An 18,167-nucleotide genomic window follows, 5' to 3' on the forward strand; every position below is an offset into this window, starting at 1 on the left:
GCCCCTAAGCGCCGCGCGCCGGCCTGATTGGTCGGGACCTGCCTGGACACGCCCACCGCATGCGCAGTGGCGCGCGTGATGACGTCGCTTTCCCCGCCCGGAGCTGGCGGCGGGCGTCTCGCCCCGCCAGGTGGGACCTTCGTCCCATGGCCGGAGCTTTCCCCGCCGTTACTTTGCCCACGGTCGTGGAGGAGCTGCTGAGCGAGATGGCCGCGGCGGTGCGGGAGAGCGCGCGAAGTACGGGCCGGCGGGGTGTGGCGCGGGGTGGGCCCGGCGCTCCGGGGCGGCGAGCGGCGGTGGTCGGGCGGCCCGGCCGCTCGTGCCTTCTGCCTCCGGGTCCTGTCTCCGAAGCCCGAGGTTACTCTTTCGGAGGCGACGGGGAGGGGTCGATGGAACCTGGCCCGCCTAAGGGGCACCTCGGGGGAGGTGGCAGCCAAGTTGGGTTCTTCATCTTTTGCACAAAACTTGGATGAAACTTTGAGATTAGGATTCATCACTTTTCTTCAGTGACTAGTAAACCAGGACCACAAAATCAAAATGTAGAAGCAATCTTGCATTTAATCGACATAGTGCGTGTAGCCTTTCTTTTCTATGACCAACAGGGGGTACTGTCCGACTGCATCCCCGTATCACCAAGGCGCTTTTGAAACGAAGTCAGAGTGTACTATCCAGAAGGATGCTTGGACATCAAAATGCATAAGCTGACTAGGGTACCTCAACGAACGTAAAACTTGACAATTTCATGTCAGATTAAATCTCAAAACCGCCCAGTATCCATCCGTTCACTTGAATGGTATTTTGAAAGGGTTTTTCTGGTTCTTGAAAGGCCTGAGGAAAGGGACTAACTTTGCTTTCTAGTTTCTAATTTTTCTTTTTTTTTTTTTTTTTTTTTTCAAATCAATCCAGACTTAACCATATGTCCTTCATAGACTAGGCCAGTCCAGACTTCACACAGGTATTCAAACATCCCAGAAGGATGGAGAAAAACCTAATTGCGTTTAAATTAATCATATATGTTGCACATAGGTGCCCCCGATGCTCATGGTTCAAACAAAGCACCAGTACTATTAATGTCAGTTAATTTGTAGCAGAACATTTCTATATCAAAACTTATATTTAGATGGCCATATACTCTTTTCTGACTCTCTTCTGTCAATGATCATTTATAATGATTTTTACAAATAACAGTTAAACCATGTAGGAAATAAAGTTACTTTTCCATTCCTGCATAACTTTTTGTTTTCCCTAGCGTTTCAATCTTGTTTGCTTGCCTTGAAGTAATGTTCTGTGGATTTATCCATGGTTCAACCTCAGACTCTTATCAGCATTTAAATCTCTAGTCAAGACATATAGTTGAATGAGAGGTTTTATCAATTTTATTTTATTAGGAAGTTTTCATAGAGCCTTTGACCAGTGAACTGACTGATCTCCCTTTATTATTATTATACTAGGAATTCTTTTACTGAGCGTTGTGTTTAGTATATTCTCCAATTTTCTTTTCTCAACTTATTACCATATTTAGAGCATAGACTCTAGAATCTCCCTGGAGAAAAAAAGTGTACAAAACATCTCAAGTCTTGACTTGTTTTAAAACGTTCTTTTACTACCCTCATATTTGTTAACTTGGCTAGATCTCAAAATAGATGTTGGAAATAAAATTCTTTGACATATTATTCACTACCTTTAATTTATTGTGTTCTTCTGTCTATGACAGAAGACTGGCAAGCTATCGCTGTAGCCCCATCTTTTCCATTTTAATGTCCATGCTTAATTCTTATGTTTGGAGTGTAATACCTACCATGTAGTACCACAATTTCTTCAAGTATTTGCCTAGGAATGGAGGAGAGGGGAAAGATTTCTGGAAGGTAAACCAGGTTGGTGCCTGACACTTTCTCCATTGATAGCTTAGGATTCGATTTCATCAAATATCGTAAATTATTTTCAAAGCACCTTAACTATTGTCTCTCCCTGTCTTATCTCTTAAGAGTTCATGTTTTTAAAAATAATTCTGGGGCCAGAGAGATAGTACAGAGGTTAAGGAACTTGCCTTGTATGCAACTGACCCTGGTTCAATCTGTAGTAACACATATGGGCCCCAGCATTATCAGCAGAAGTGATCCCTGAGCACTGTTGGGTGTAGCCCCAAACCACATCATCATCATCATCATTATCATCATCATAATTCATTTACATTTAATGTAGAATAGAAAGAAGCAAATTATGCATAGATTCATCTTTCACAAAAGTCTTTGGTTACAGTGGGATATTTTTGTTTGTTGGTTTGGTTTTTGGGTCACTCCTGGCAGTGCTCAGGGGATACTCCTAGCTCTATGCTCAGAAATCGCTCCTGAGGGCCAGAGCAGTGGTAGGGTATTTGCCTTGCACATGGCTGACCTAGGACAGACCGTGGTTCGAGCCCCCGGCATCCCATATGGTCCCCCAAGCCAGGAGCGATTTCTGAGCACATAGCCGAGAGTAACCCCTGAGCGTCACCGGGTGTGACCCCAAAACAGAAATCGCCCTGGCAGGCTCTGGAGCCCATATGGGAAGCCAGGAGTTGAACTGTTGTCCTTCTGCATGCAAGCCAAATGCCCTACCTCCATGCTATCTCGCCGGCCCCTGGTTACAGTATTTTTAGACTCTGGTTAACATAATTAACTTTCTTTTTGTTTTGCAGTCCCTGATGAACACCTACTATCGTAAGTCTGTATCTTAGTGGATTTGTTTTCCTTTTAACCATTAATGTAACTGGTAGAAGTGATTCAGAAAGGGTAGGGTGGATGTTGGGCCATATCTAGCCATGTTCAGGCACCATTCTTGGCTCTGTGCTTAAGAGTGGTCTCTGAAAGAGCTGCTGTACCAAATGTAGTGTTGGAGATATGAACCAGTGTCCAGCATATATTGCTTTACCTCCTATACTGTATTAAAATAAGGTTACAGAATTTTTTTCAAAGTAGTTTTTATTGAAAGAAATTTACTTAGAGAGTATAAGGGGAAAAAAGGGAGAAGAGTACTCAAGAGAGAACATAGGTTTCTCCAGACTAGATTACAGAATTTAAAATTATATCATTTATATATAACATACATATAATTACATTCCCAATGTTAACAAAAAGTGAAGGTTTTTTAGGAATAAGTGACACTTGATTGCATATGAACACATTTTTAAAGGCCAGAGAGATGACTCAGTAAGATGAATGCATGCTTTGCATACTTGAGGCCTGGATTTGATTGCCAAATCCCTTTGCACCCCAAGCAGTCAGGAATAGCCCCTGAGCACTGCCAGATGTGTCTCCCAAACAACGACAAAAAGTCCAACATAAATGGACTAATTAAAAAAATAAATCCGGGCCCGGAGAGATAGCACAGCGGCATTTGCCTTGCAAGCAGCCGATCCAGGACCAAAGGTGGTTGGTTCGAATCCCGGTGTCCCATATGGTCCCCCTTGCCTGCCAGGAGCTATTTCTGAGCAGACAGCCAGGAGTAACCCCTGAGCAACGCCGGGTGTGGCCCAAAAACCAAAAAATAAATAAATCCAACCATCCATCATAAGTAAACTAAAAATAGTTCATTTTATGTCAGTGATTATCTTGGAAGTAATGAAGAATTTTGAAAAGGGAACAATAGTATGGCAGGTAAGTTATTTGCCTTGCATGTAGCCAACCTCGATGTTATCCCTGGCATTACATACAGTTCCCAGAGTACCACCAGGTATAAGCACAAAGCCAGAAGTAAGCCCTACTGGTTATGTCCCCAAACCAAAATTTAAGATAGTAATAAAATAGAAATAGTAACCTGGCTTTTCACCTAAAAAATTGGCTGATGAGGACCTAGTAGTGTAGCTCACTGGTAGAAATCTGGCTTCACAGGTCTGAGGTTAATTTAGACTCTTAGCATAATCCATCATGCTGACTCTGATCCCAGTGGCAACCCTATTTGGTATTCCTAACACCACAACAAAGCATGCAGCCTCTGATGTATACAATCACATGCACAACCCTAGTGGGCACCACAACCCCTTTGTGTATAATCCCTGGTCATTATGACAACAAAAGGGAAGGGAGAGAAAGAGGTGGACTATTTAACAAATGACAAGAATATTCCAAATGTTGACCACAATATGGAGAAAAGGATAACTGTTACTCTGCTGTAGGAGTTGGAAAGTAAACTACAAATAGGCAATAGAAAATTTAAAACATCTTTGCCTCCCAAATTCTACTTATAAGAATGCCAAGTTCCCAGTTTGGCATCCAGTGCTATATACAGTATTCTTAGCACCACCAGATTGATCCCTGACCATTGCCTGGTGTGATCCAAATACCAGAAAGGCATATCTTAAAATTCAGTAATGTTGGGGGCCGGAGAGATAGCATGGAGGTAAGGCGTTTGCCTTTCATGCAGGAGGTCATCGGCTCGAATCCTGGCATCCCATATGGTCCCCCGTGCCTGTCAGGAGCAATTTCTGAGCCTGGAGCCAGGAATAACCCCTGAGCACTGCCGGGTGTGACCCAAAACTCACACACACAAAAAAAAAAAATTCAGTAATGTTGTTTTTACTTATATAATCATGAAAACTCTCATATATGTTCACTAAGGAATATAGTTGGGTACTATTTAATAGTGTCCAGTGGAAAAATCATAATGCCTATGAATATGTACTTCATAATATATGATAGTAGTACAATATTTTATAATAGTAAAATTGTTTTCCAAAGTTAAAATGTATGTCAGCAGGGCCAGAAAGATAGCACAGCGTTAAGGCATTTGTCTTGCATGTGGCTGATCCAGGACAGATGGTGGTTCAAATCCTGACATTCCTTATGGTCCCCCATGCCTGCCAGGAGCGATTTCTGAGAACCTCTGGGTGTGACCCAAAAACAAACAAATTAACAAAAAAAAGTATGTCAGCATACATCTTTTTCATGTTAGGTGAAAAAAAAAAGTCATAAAGCCTGTAATTTTTTATTAACCTTATAAAGCAGTACTGTACATTACACGTCTATGTGCATGCAAATATATATGATAAAGTATAAGTGCAACTGATAGGAACAAAATCAGCAAATGTATAAAAATAAGCAGAATGTGGGAAGAATTGGAAGCACTGCACAGCAGAGTCTTTGTAAATAGCATGCTATTGTTTATGGGGAATTTATTACCCATTTTTTGCTATATTCTGTCTTCAAAATTAAAGTGAACTGAACTCATTTTAAATTTTAATGTTGACTTGATGACTTTTGGTCCAGTTGTTAAGATGACTTTGAGAGTCAGGAGCTCTAACCAGAAGACTTTCCATTTCCCAGACTGAAGCTTATCTTCGGTTCATCAGCCATTCAGGCTTTGGACCTCGTTGATCGACAGTCCGTCACCTTAATCTCATCACCCAGTGGGAGACGTGTTTACCAGGTAGAAATCCAGAGATGGATAAACTTAAACATTTTTGTAATAATATTACCTAAACTACATAACTAACAATCAAGGGGGAAAATTGTACAGCAATGGAGGTCATCTTAACTAGAACCGCTTAGGATGAATTTTCATGAATCTATGGAAAGTGATGGCTCAGCTTTAATTAATTCCTCTTAAACTAATAGAAAGCATTTGACTTAAAATTAATTTATCAACAGTTACAATAATAAAAATGACTCTGTTTCTTGGTGCATTATATAGAATTTATAAGGATGTGGAATATAATCAAGTATTTTTTTTTTTTTTTTGGTTTTTGGTTTTTGGGTCACACTCGGCAGCGCTCAGGGCTTACTCCTGGCTCTGCACTCAGAAATCGCTCCTGGCAGGCTCAGGGGTCCATATGGGATGTCGGGATTTGAACAACCATCCTTCTCATGAAAGGCAAACGCCCTATCTCCATGCTATCTCTCCGGCCCCATAATCAAGTATTTCTATTCCATGATTTGATACTAGAGGCATTTTCACCCTCATTTTGCTCCTTTATTTCTTGTTTATAAGCAAAAGCCAAAATGCATTTTAAGGTCCATCTAAATAGAAATGATCTGCCAAAACTGTTGTCAAAAGAATTAAGGATCAGGGGCTGGAGTGCAAGCCTCACTAGCCTAGGACAGACTGCGGATCGATCCCCTGGTGTCCCATTTGGGCCCCCAAGCTGTGAGTGATTTCTGAGCGCATAACCAGGAGTAACCCCTGAGCATCACTGGGTGTGACAAACAAAAAAATAACAACAACAAAAATAGAATTAAGGATCAAACTGTGCTAAATGTGGACTATTTGAGCTTTCGTGCTGCTATGCCGATCTCACACTAGGTAGATTTGTAAAGAAATAGCCCCTTGTCAGACTCTGAATCCACTTCACATGTTACTGAAAATTCTCACCACAGCCCCAGCGAGGTATTTATTTCATGGGAAATAAAGATGCAGTAAAGTACATTAACTCTCACATCTGACAGCTACAATTTTAACTGCTGTCCTCTATCCTCAGTGTAAGCCTCTGGTTAGTGAATAAACATGCCATTCTAGCATGTAGCATGACCAAAATAATCTCAAAAAGTATTCGTACATTTCTTCATTCAGGAAAATGAGGTAAAAAAGTGTTAACTGTTACAGTTAAAACTTTTACTGAAAAGATTCTTAGGGTGAATTTACAGGTTAATGACCACTACTTTTTTGTTGTTTGCTTGTTTTATTCTGGGCCACAGTTGGTGATGCTCAGAGCTTACTCCTGGTGTTGTGCTCGGGTATCACTCCTGACAGGACACGGGACCTTGCCTGTATCCAACCTGGGGATCCAACCTGTCTATAAGGCCTTACTCACTCTAGAGCAAATAATCAGAACTCTTAATGGGATATCTTGTACCTGAGTACGTATTGCTATTTCTTTTTCTACTGCTTTTATTTTTAGTTTTGTGTACAGTTAAAATACCACACGAGAAAGGAGGACTTGAGCTTTCCTATGTCTTCTAGTTTCAGAATTTTTTTGTCTCAGTTCCAGGATCAGCAGAACATTTGACTAGGCAGGCAGGCTCACTTCTCACTGTCCTCTCGTTCTGGGATCTAGTTAGTAGTTAGAATCTTCAAGTTGTTGTTTGAGATAATTTATTGCTGGATTTTTGTGTGTGTGTGTTCCTCCCAGAGTCACTATGCTTTAATCTGCAGTATTCCCATCTGCTCATTTCTAATGGTTTTCAACCACTTTACATTTACAGAAGGATACATTTACAGGCTAGCAATTGAAAACTACTACTGCTTTATTTGTTATTTCAAAAAGCTAATTTCTTAGAATTTTGACTATCATTTTATACTGTGAATTAACTGAAGCTGTAGAAAGCTTACCTAGAGCCTTCAAGTTAACCTTAGATTGTCATTTAATAGTAATACATAAAACATGCCCTTGATGACTAGCTGGTTATCTTGGTTAACTTTCTAATATTCATATTATTCCAGAGAGGAAATTATGTCATCACTATGCAGTCATCTGGGTTTTTTTTTTTTTTTCATCTGTAGCTTTTCTTGTGCATATGAAAGGTGACACAGGGCAGGGAGATGGCTGAAGTGCATGCAGAAGCTCCAGGCTCAGTCCTTACATGACATGCTTCCCCAAGCACGCTGGCAGGACTCCTGAGCACCACCAGACTTTCAAGCACTGCCAGGGTTCCAGGGGCACAGTGCTGGGAGTAGCCCCTAGGACTACTGGACATAACCCCTAAAAGATAAGTTTAAAAAATATTTAGAGAGACCAGAGTGATAGCACAGTGGATAGGGCATTTGCCTTGCACACTGCTGAACCTGATTCCATCCAAGGCATCCTGGGTGGACCCCCAACCTGTGAAGAGCTTTTTCTGAGTGCAGAGCCAGGAGAACTCCTAATTGCCACTGAGTGTGGCCCAAAAACAAACAGAAACTTTTTAAGAAAGAAAGGCAAAGGGGCTGGAGAGATATCACAGCTGTAGGGCATTTGCCTTGCAAGCTGCTGACCCAAGATGGGATGCAGTTCGAATCCTGGCATTCCATATAGTCCCTAAGCCTACCAGAAGCGACTTCTGAGTGCAAATCCAAGAATAACTCCTGAGAGCTGCCAGGTGTGACACCCCACCCCACCCCAAAAAAGAATGAATGGCAAGGAGCTATAAGGGCCAGGAATGTAGCTCAGCAGTTAGAGCACTTGTTTTGCATGTGTAAGGTCCTTGGTCTGAGCCCTTGTAAAAGAGAAAGATGGGGCAGGAGTCAGGAAAAATGGATCAGGAGAGGTGTGGAACCAGTGACCCTAAATTTCAAAGGCTTACAGAAAGTTGCATCTTGTTCACATTACATATCCATTAAGAGTCAAATCAAGGGGCTGAAGCAGTGGCACAAGAGGTAGGGTGTCTGCCCGGCATGCGCCAACCTAGGACGGACCTCGGTTCTATCACCCAGCATCCATATTGTCCCCCAAACCAGGAGCAATTTCTGAGTGTATAGCCAGGAGTAACCCCTGAGCATCACCAGGTGTGCCCCCCCCCCCCAAATAAAGAGTTAAATCAAATTGTGCTCCAAAGTATGTTCACTTTGAGATTTCACTTGGGACTTTGTGGAGAGCAGACAAAAAAGTGAGGGGTATGGTACACTCATTTGAGTGGAGTGGGGGGCAGCTCCCAACCCATACTCAGAAAGTATAGAGGACTCTCCCAGCAATCTTTTTGTTAGGTTTGGTTTTGGGTCACACCTGGCAGTGCTAAGAAATCGCCCCTGGCAGGCTCGGGGGATCATATGGGAAGCCAGGATTTGATCCACCATCCTTCTGCATGCAAGGCAAATGCCCTACCTCCATACTATCTCTCCAGCCCCTCTCCCAGCAATCTTGGCCAGTGAGGCCAGAGGACTCCAGGGATTAAATCAGGAGACCCACACACAAGGGTATGCATGCACCTTAACCCCCTGTATTCTTTTTCTGACACCACACACCATTTTTTAAAGTAACAACTAATATTTTATTGCAACAAATATTTATTGCTCAACTAATATATATATATATATATTTTTGTTTGTTTGTTTGTTTTGTTTTGTTTTGTTTTTGGGCCATACCCGTTTGACACTCAGGGGTTACTCCTGGCTCTGTGCTCAGAAATCGCCCCTGGGTTGGGGGGACCATATGGGACACCAGGGGATCGAACTGCAGTCTGTCCAACGCTAGCACTTGCAAGGCAGACACCTTACCTCTAGCACCCCTTCCTGGCCCCTGTCTAGTATTCTTATTCACATAAGTCTTAGTCTTCTTTTTCTTGCAAAAAGCTCTCAGGGGGAATAAGCATTCCAGACTTCCTGTAAGAGGAGGTCATTTTTGGATTGAAGGGTGAAGAAAATGAATAAGATGCCCTTCAGTCAATTTCCAATTCTGAAATTTTCTAACTCAGATTTTTTGCCCTGAGTTTTGGGTTCATTAGCTGTCCACTGCTAGAAACAAAAAAGCAAGTTCAGATTTTACCCTTTACAGTATTTACTGCCCTAGGCATTTAAATATTTTTAATTTTAGCAAACCTTGAAAGGATCAGGTTAGGAAAAAATTATTTTTATTTTGGTTTGGTGTTACACCCAGCAATACTAAGGGCTCACTCTTGGCTCTATGCTTAGGGATCATTCTTGATAAACTCAGGCCATCATAAGGACTTCAGAAATCAAACCTGGGGGGCCAGAACGATTACACAAGGGTAAGGCGTTTCTTGCCTGCACTAGCCTAGGACAGACCACAGTTTGATCCCCCAGCATCCCATATGGTCCCCCAAGCCAGGAGCGATTTCTGAGCACAGAGCCAGGAAAGTAACCCCTGAGTGTCACCGGGTGTGGCCCCCCCCCAAAAAAAAAACAAACCTGGGTCAACCATGTGTAAGGCAAAGTCCCTACCTATTGTATACTCTCCAGCCTCGTGAGAGAATTTCTGCAGAATTTCTTCTTAACCTATTACCAGATAGTTACTTTATATATCCCAGAGAGTATTCACATGGATTGAAAATACAAAGCTGGGGGGTGGGGGGATGTCATCTTATATGACTGAAACCCAACCACAATCATGTTTGTAAGTAACCAAGGTGTTTAAATAAAAAATATTAAAAAAAAAAAAGAATTCCGGAAAAAAAAAAAAGAAAATACAAAGCAATAGCAATTGGGCCACTCAAATCTGGTACCTAATACCTATTTAAATTCAGGCATTAAAGGGCCCAGAGAGATAGCACAGTGGCGTTTGCCTTGCAAGCAGCCGATCCAGGACCAAAGGTGGTTGGTTCGAATCCCGGTGTCCCGTATGGTCCCCCGTGCCTGCCAGGAGCTATTTCTGAGCAGACAGCCAGGAGTAACCCCTGAGCACCGCTGGGTATGGCCCAAAAACCAAAACAAAAAAAAAAATTCAGGCATTAAAATCTAAATTAAATTTGGGGCCGGAGAGATAGCATGGAGGTAGGGCATTTGCCTTGCATGGAGAAGGACGGTGGTTCGGAATCCCGGCATCCCATATGATCCCCCAAGCCTGCCTGGAGCGATTTCTGAGCATAGAGCCAGGAGTAACCAGAGCATTGCTGGGCGTGACCCAGAAAACCAACAAACAAAAAATCTAAATTAGTGCCCGGAGAGATAGCACAGTGGCGTTTGCCTTGCAAGCAGCCGATCCAGGACCAAAGGTGATTGGTTCGAATGCCGGTGTCTCATATGGTCCCCCGTGCCTGCCAGGAGCTATTTCTGAGCAGACAGCCAGGAGTAACCCCTGAGCCACGCCGGGTGTGCCCCCCCAAAAAAAAATCTAAATTAAATTAAATCTAAATTATTCCAATTTTTTTTGTTTTTGTTTTTTTTGTGCCACACCCATTTGATGCTCAGGGGTTACTCCTGGCTAAGCACTCAGAAATCGCCCCTGGCTTGGGGGGACCATATGGGACACCGGGGGATCGAACCTCGGTCCTTCCTTGGCTAGTGCTTGCAAGGCAGACACCTTACCTCTAGCGCCACCTCGCCGGCCCCTAAATTATTCCAATTTAAACATTCATTACTAAATTTGAAGACCCAGGAATTCTTCATGTCACTGCTCATTGTTGGTGGGTTTATATCTAGGATGAAGTGGGAACATTTTTATTCTAATGTCCTCCCTTGAGCTTAAGTTTTCCATGCATGGGGAATCTTCAAATGATATTCAGTAGTACAGGCATGATCATTAAAATGTATCAGCACCTCAAGATAGGAAATATGAAAGATGTGATTTTCTTCTTTTTAAATAACTTGTAACTGATAATGGTTTCTCTTAAGTATTCAGTAGGCATCTTACCCAGTCATTGGCCATTCCTGGTAATCAACCCAAGGAATTCTATCATCATGAATTCTAAGAATCACTGGAGGTTTAACCAGCAGAAGCACAAGCAAACAAGTGAAACCAGTGAACAAACTATTATTTTGGTTTATGAAAGAGAGAAAAGAAATCTGGGACTGCTCCCTCCCTCTCCCCAGACCCCCAAAATAAAAGGGGCCTGGTCCGGAGAGGTGGCACTAGAGGTAAGGTGTCTGCCTTACAAGCACTAGCCAAGGAAGGACCACAGTTCTATCCCCCCCTTCCCCCGTGTCCCATATGGTCCCCCCAAGCCAGGGGCAATTTCTGAGCGCTTAGCCAGGATTAACTCCTGAGCATCAAACGGGTGTGGCCCAAAAAAAAAGGGGGGGGGGGGCCTGGTCTTTTTATTTAGAGCCTAAGTCTATTTGAAAATCCTGAGGCACATTCCTAAATTTATTGTTTAAAAACAATATTTATTTGTTTAAAATTGTTTAAATTAATTGTTAATATTGTTTAAAAACAACAACGGGCCAGAGGGGATTGGGCATTTGCCTTGCACGTGATAACAGGACGGATTGCAGTTTGATCCCCTGGGGTCCCAATTGGTCCCCCAAGTCAGGAGTGTTTTCTGAGGCATAGCCAGAAGTAACCCCTGAGCACCACCAGGTGTGACCCAAAAAGAAAAACAACAACAACAGACTAGATACAGTGGTCGGCAACCTTTTTTTTCAACTGAGCCAAAACCACGATTGAAATTTATTTTGAAAGCCACACAGGGCGCTCACTGACAGAGGCTAGGAGCAGAGTCCTGACTTCTGGAGCAGCGGCCGCCTGGCACACAGAAGAGCCAAATTAAAAGTGTAAAGAGCCACCTGTGGCTCGCTAGCAGCAGGTTGCCGACCACTGGACTAGAACAATAGCACAGTGGGTAGCGCATTTGCATCTCATATGGTCTTCCGAGCCTGTCAGGAATGATTTCTGAGCACAGAGCCAGGAGTAACCCTAAGCGCCACTCAGTGTAGCCCAAAATCAAACAACTACCTTGGGGATATTTCTGCTTCCCCTGGATGCTAATCTTACTCCAGTTTAGAAATTGATTCTGGGAGCTAAAGAGAAAGTATAGCCAGTAGGGTGCTTGTGGTTGATCCAAGTTCCATCACCACCATCTTATATCATCCTCCGAGCACCGCCAGGAGCAGTTCTGAGTGCAAAGCCAGGAATAACCCCTGAATATTACCAGGGGTGACCCAAAAACTTAAACAATTGATCCTGGGAATAAAACCTGATTCATTTTATTTGGCTGCTTGGCAGGACAGACTTAGAAAAATGACTCTCACTATTTGTCTAATCATACTCATTTGTTTAATCAAACACCATAATTTCCCTATATGCCTCCTTTTGTCCTGATTACTAACAGACTGTTCTTTCCCCTATCTGCCACTTCCCTCCTCGACAAACAGGCAGATAGATCCAGGTTTGCCTCTTTCAAGACCGTCATCCTGAGCAGTTGAGTCATCCCTTTTGCAAGATTCTTCACTGTTGACTCGCATCACTCTCAGGGCTTTTCAAAAGTATTTTCTTCTAAAGATATCTCTTTGTGTTCCCCTTTATCAGATAAAGGCTCACCCTTTATCTGTTTTCATACTGTATTTGGGCATGGTGGAAGCTTTAGAAACTTGCATACATCTATGAAATATTCAAGGTTACAAAAATAAAAAACTGAAGTATAAAGCTGGAAGACAGTTCAAAGGCCTAGAACTCATGCAGGCAAGGACACCTGGTGGAGCCCAGAGCCAGGAACAACCCATGAGCATTACCAGAATGACCCCAACACCAAAAAATGAAAACAAAAGCTAAATAAATAAATAAATACTGGAAGCTTTCCCCTATCTCTTTATGCTCAGTTGATGGAGAAGACCCTGGAAATTCACTTGGGAAAGAAACAAGTGCCTGTGTGGATGATTTCACTAGGCTGAAATGTCCATGTCATTATGGGAAGTTATGTGCAGTGCACCCAGGAAGGAAAGTGCACTCAGAGAAGTTGCTCTTCCTATTTTGTAGAAAGCCTGAGAGCAGCTCTTCCTGCTCCAGTACAGACCTGCTGGTGTCACCAGCCAAGGAGAGGGGAGGAAGAGGTTTTGCCTTCTGAAGTCTGATCCCATGATTTTTTTTTTCTAGGTACTTGGAAGTTCTGGTAAAACATACACATGTTTGGCTTCTTGTCATTACTGTTCGTGTCCTGCATTTGCCTTCTCTGTACTACGGAAGAGTGACAGCCTACTGGTGAGGATAGGGAAGGCTTTTCCCACTAATTAGGAGCGATTCTTGGCCATTCTTTGTGTACATGTATAAGAGCTGTATAAAATGAGAATGTTATTATAGGAAATCAACTACTTTGTTGAAACAGTTTGTCTTGGTTTCAATTGGTCATTTCTTTTTAGCTTGCCCTCTTTAGACTACTTCAATTCCCCAACCTTGTTTTTTTTTCCTTTAATGGTGCTGGGACTCTAACTTAGGGCCTCACACAGCCATGTGCTACATCCTTAACCCACTAATTTTGACATACAAGGATAAAGCTTTGCAATCATTGAAAGCGGAGTGGCTGAGCTGGAAAAAATGGCTCCTGCTTTGCATGCAGGAGTCTTGGTTCAATCCCCAGAACCCTGTGGTCCTCCAAGCACTCCTGGGTATGGGCCAATAATAAGAAAAATGATGGGGCCAGAGCAATAGCACAGCGTAGGGCATCTGTCTTGCATGCGGCAGATCCAGGACGAACCTTGGTTCAATCCCCAGAGTCCCATATGGTCCCCCAAGCCAGGAGCGATTTCTGAGCCTTTAGCCAGGAGTAACCCCTGAGCATCACAGGGTGTGGCCAAAAAAAAAAACAAAAAAGAGAGGGGGGGATGATGGCACTGGGAAATTAAATAGCCCATAAGAATATGCAGTAAACTGGATGTTGGCAGCTTGAAACTATTATGGGAGTCTTCTTACTCCCATAATACAGCTCAGACAGTGACACTTTATCTTCACATGCATCTAGAGCACTTTCTGATGCTTTTGCCACCTTACAGGATCAATCTAGAAAGGAAATACCCACACAACACCTGTTCCAGAGAAGAAAGCACTTCCCACTTAAGTCTTGCTAAAGAAGAAAATTAGAACATCCATGCCATTCTACCTCTTTATTTTCTACCGGTTATTTTGGGAACTGTGTAGCACGTTGAACATACCTTTATACCAGAAGCCACATTCATAGTTAATGAACACAGGTTTATTTCAACTGTAAAATGACAGGATTTAAGCCAGGGCCACTTTAATATCAAAAGCTCTTGTCTCTGTGATATAAGGTTATAGCAAAGTTCTCACCAAAGGTTGTTATGTTTGAGATTTCTGCCATCATTCCACCCCTAGGTCCCTTATAGAAGACAGTGGTATGGAGAGCAGTCTATAGACTCTACACCTGTCTAAAATAGGATAGTTCCTGTCCTTTTATGGGTTAGCTCTCAGACTTCTGTGAGCTAATCTTTGAAAAGCTCTTAACAATCTACTTCATGGAATATTAATCCATTTGTCTATTAAGTTTTCTGAATGTGGGGCCGGAGAGAAAACACAATGGTAGGCATTTGCCTTGCATGCAGCTGATCCAGGACAGATGGTGGTTCAAATCCCAGCATTCCATATGGACACACACACACAGGACAGATGGGTTCGAATCCTGGCATCCCATATAGACACACACACACACATATACACGGCATCCCATATGGACATATACACACACGTGCGCGCCTGCCAGGAGCAATTTCACACACACACACACACACACACACACACACACACGACAGATGGGTTCAAATCCCGGCATCCCATATAGACACACACACACATACACACAGCATCCCATATGGATATACACACACACATGCGCCTGCAGGAGCAATTTCACACACACAGGACAGATAGTTCGAATCCCGGCATCCCATATGGACACACACACACACACCCACACCTGCCAGGAGCGATTTCTGAGTGCAGAGCCAGGAGTAACCCCTGAGCGCTGCTGGGTGTAACTCAAAACCCCCCAAAGAAAGTTTTTTGAATATAAGGAAGCAAATAATTTAGGACTAAAATGAGGAGCTTGTCTTGTTTTTCATAAGCCAGCTAGATTTAAACTGTTTTCCAAAACAAGCAAAGTAAAACTTGCTTTGTCCCTGCTTATTTTTAGAAAAGTGACTGCTGTCTCATCTTTATCTGTAGTTTTTAGGCTATAAGTAAAAGGCCTATCATCTCTGAGCCCCACTCCTCTGCAGCTAAATGTGACTGTAGTGAGAAGTCTTTACCAAATTGGTTCTACTTGTACCTAATGAGTCTATGTTTTCTACTTTCTAGTGCAAGCATCTCCTGGCAGTTTATCTTAGTCAGGTTGTGAGAACCTGTCAGGAACTAAGTGTCTCTGACAAGCAGTTAACTGACATATTGATGGAGAAGAAACAAGATTCATAAAAGTTGAGATTGAGCATCATCTATCAAAATCGAAATCCCATCAAGAAATGTAATCTATATGTTTAATAAAAGGTTGTTTCAGACAGAGGTAAAAAAAAATATAATCATAGTTCACTTGGAAGAGTGAAAACAGGTCTTCAGGAAACTTCTTGTTAGCTGTCCCTTTTCTTTCCTGATTGCTGAAAGTATTGTAAACTGGAACCAGACTGTGCTGTATGCTCTTTAGCTCTGTGCAAGTCTTTTCTTGAAATATATGAGTCAAATATAAAGCCCCCACACTCTCTGCATGAAAAATTTCTTTGATGGAATCCAGTACTTTAGACTCAAAGCCATGGGGCTAGAGACTGTACTGTGGATCGAGTGCCTGCCTTGCACATGGCCAATCCAGCTTCAATCTCCAACACTAAATACTGCTTCCTGGGCCCCACCTATAGGATCCCTTAGCACAGAGGGAAGAGTAAGCCTTGAGCACTGCCAGGTATGGCCCAAAGCAAAAATTGATTTTTTTAGATTCAAAATCTAAAATCTTGTCTTATCTACAACTAGTAACTTTTTTTCAGGCTTAGCTTTGTGGATTAGATGTCCTGGGCTTGGTAATTTATTGCTTGGACCTACGGATCCTGGGGAACCAACAGAGCCACATGTGGCAGTGCTTGGGGACTACCAGAACTATACTTCTTTTGGATAAGGGCCCAGAGGGTGTTAGGTGTTGAAGTTGGGGCATGTACATGCCAAACCTTTGCTATCACCTCAGCCCCTTGATTCTTTTTTTGTTTGTTTGTTTTTGGTCATACCTGGCAGTGCTCAAGAGTTACTCCTGGGCTCTATGCTCAGAAATCGCCCCTGACAGGCACAGAGGACCATAGAGGATGCCAGGATTCGAACCACCATCCTGCATGCAAGGCAAACACCTTGCCTCCCTGCTATCTCTCCAGCCCCTTGATTCTTTTTTAGGGGCAAGAGGAAGTGTTCTTTGGAACACATTCAGTAGTTCTCAGGGCTCACTTCATGCTTTGTGTTGGGGGGGGGGTCACTCCCATGAATGCTGGAGGGCCATGTGGTGCCAAGAATCAAGCCAGGGCCAGCCACATACAAGAAAAGCATCTTAACCTCTGCTTGTACCTAATGAATCTATATGTTTGTACAAGTCATTAAAATACTATTAATTTTGTTTGTTTTTGGTTTGGGGCCACAGTACTCACCCAGCAGTACTCAGGCTACACCTGGCTCTGCACACAGAAATCACTCCTGGCAGGCTCGGGGACTATATGGGATGTCGGGAATCAAACCCAGGTCCATCCCGGGTCAGTAAGGCAAATAAGCAAATGCCCTACTACTGTGCTATCTCTACAGCTCCAAAATACTATTAATTTTTTTAAATATATGGAATGGTAGTTGAAACTAAGATGTTTAGGTGAATATTAGTTCTTTTTTGGGGGAGGATCCAAAAATATTCTGTAGAAGTGAAAGATCAGAACAAAGAAATAGATTGATAGCAAAGTATAAAAAGACTTAAGGGTTGTGGTTTCAGTAAGTTTCACATATTTGCAGTTGTTGGCATTAAAATAGCTCAAGTAAGCCTTATTTTTAGAATGGTAGTATCTAGAGCAAGACAAGGAAGTGCTAGTATTACTCTGCATATGTTTCTGAGCTTTTTAAGTTACAGTGAAGGAAAGGACTAAAAATCTTGTCCTGGAAAGAAGCTAAAGATAACACTGGGTTTTCAAGTCTGAACAAGAAAAGATAAAAGATGAGTGTTAGAAGGGAGATAAATGGAACTCAGTTGGGCCTCAGGAGAGCAAAGGAGCATTACTAAATAAAAACAAAGAGATTTCATCCCAGAACAAGAACTTAGTAATTAAAGCTGTTTGAAGAGAGTACAGAACAGGACCCTTGAAGGACAGAAATTCCCTGAACATAGAAGTTCATAAACTTGCAGCATCCTTGCTAGGAGATTACAGGAGAAATTGAAGCAGCAGTTCAGGGAACATGATTTTTGTATCCTAGGAAATTCCTTGCCCTGTACTTAGAAACCTGAGATCTTAGATTCAGCCATATTAGAAGTCTGGGATGCTGCAGTGTTCTGTGGTTGGTAGAGCCTGTTTTATATCAAGAATACAGTATCTAATAAGTCACTTTTACCTAGGAAACTTGGATTGGGTATAAACTAGTTTTTATAAGCATCCTTTGAGATAAAATGTATTGAAGGCACTACTGTAGATGATGGCCAATATGTATCACCCTAACCTTTTCATTTGGTTGGTTTGGGGGCTGCACCTGGTGTTGCACTGAGTTTACTCCTGGCTCCCTGCTCGGAAATCACTCCTGGTAGGCTCAGAAACATGGGATGGTAAGGATCAAACTCCAGTCAGCCTCATGCAAGGCAAAATTTTCATACTTTGAGCTCAAA

General features: G+C 42.6%; 1 protein-coding gene across 1 annotated transcript; it reads left to right on the forward strand.

The window, feature by feature from the left end:
* Positions 1-146: 146 nt before the first annotated feature.
* On the forward strand, positions 147-16,026 carry ZSWIM7 (zinc finger SWIM-type containing 7). The gene is made up of 5 exons (XM_049776988.1): positions 147-237; positions 2,678-2,699; positions 5,301-5,403; positions 13,433-13,537; positions 15,644-16,026. The coding sequence occupies exons 1-5, from the start codon at positions 147-149 to the stop codon at positions 15,755-15,757; spliced, it is 435 nt and encodes a 144-aa protein (XP_049632945.1). The 3' UTR covers positions 15,758-16,026.
* Positions 16,027-18,167: the final 2,141 nt, after the last annotated feature.

This window comes from Suncus etruscus, chromosome 7 (genome assembly GCF_024139225.1).
Source record: "Suncus etruscus isolate mSunEtr1 chromosome 7, mSunEtr1.pri.cur, whole genome shotgun sequence".
NCBI lineage: Eukaryota > Metazoa > Chordata > Mammalia > Eulipotyphla > Soricidae > Suncus > Suncus etruscus.

Coding starts and splice junctions, on each gene's coding strand:
- ZSWIM7 (XM_049776988.1), top strand. CDS start 147: ATGGCCGGAGCTTTCCCCGCCGTTACTTTGCCCACGGTCGTGGAGGAG. Junction 238..2,677: donor GGTGCGGGAGAGCGCGCGAA/GTACGGGCCGGC, acceptor TTTGTTTTGCAG/TCCCTGATGAACACCTACTA. Junction 13,538..15,643: donor GGAAGAGTGACAGCCTACTG/GTGAGGATAGGG, acceptor TCTACTTTCTAG/TGCAAGCATCTCCTGGCAGT.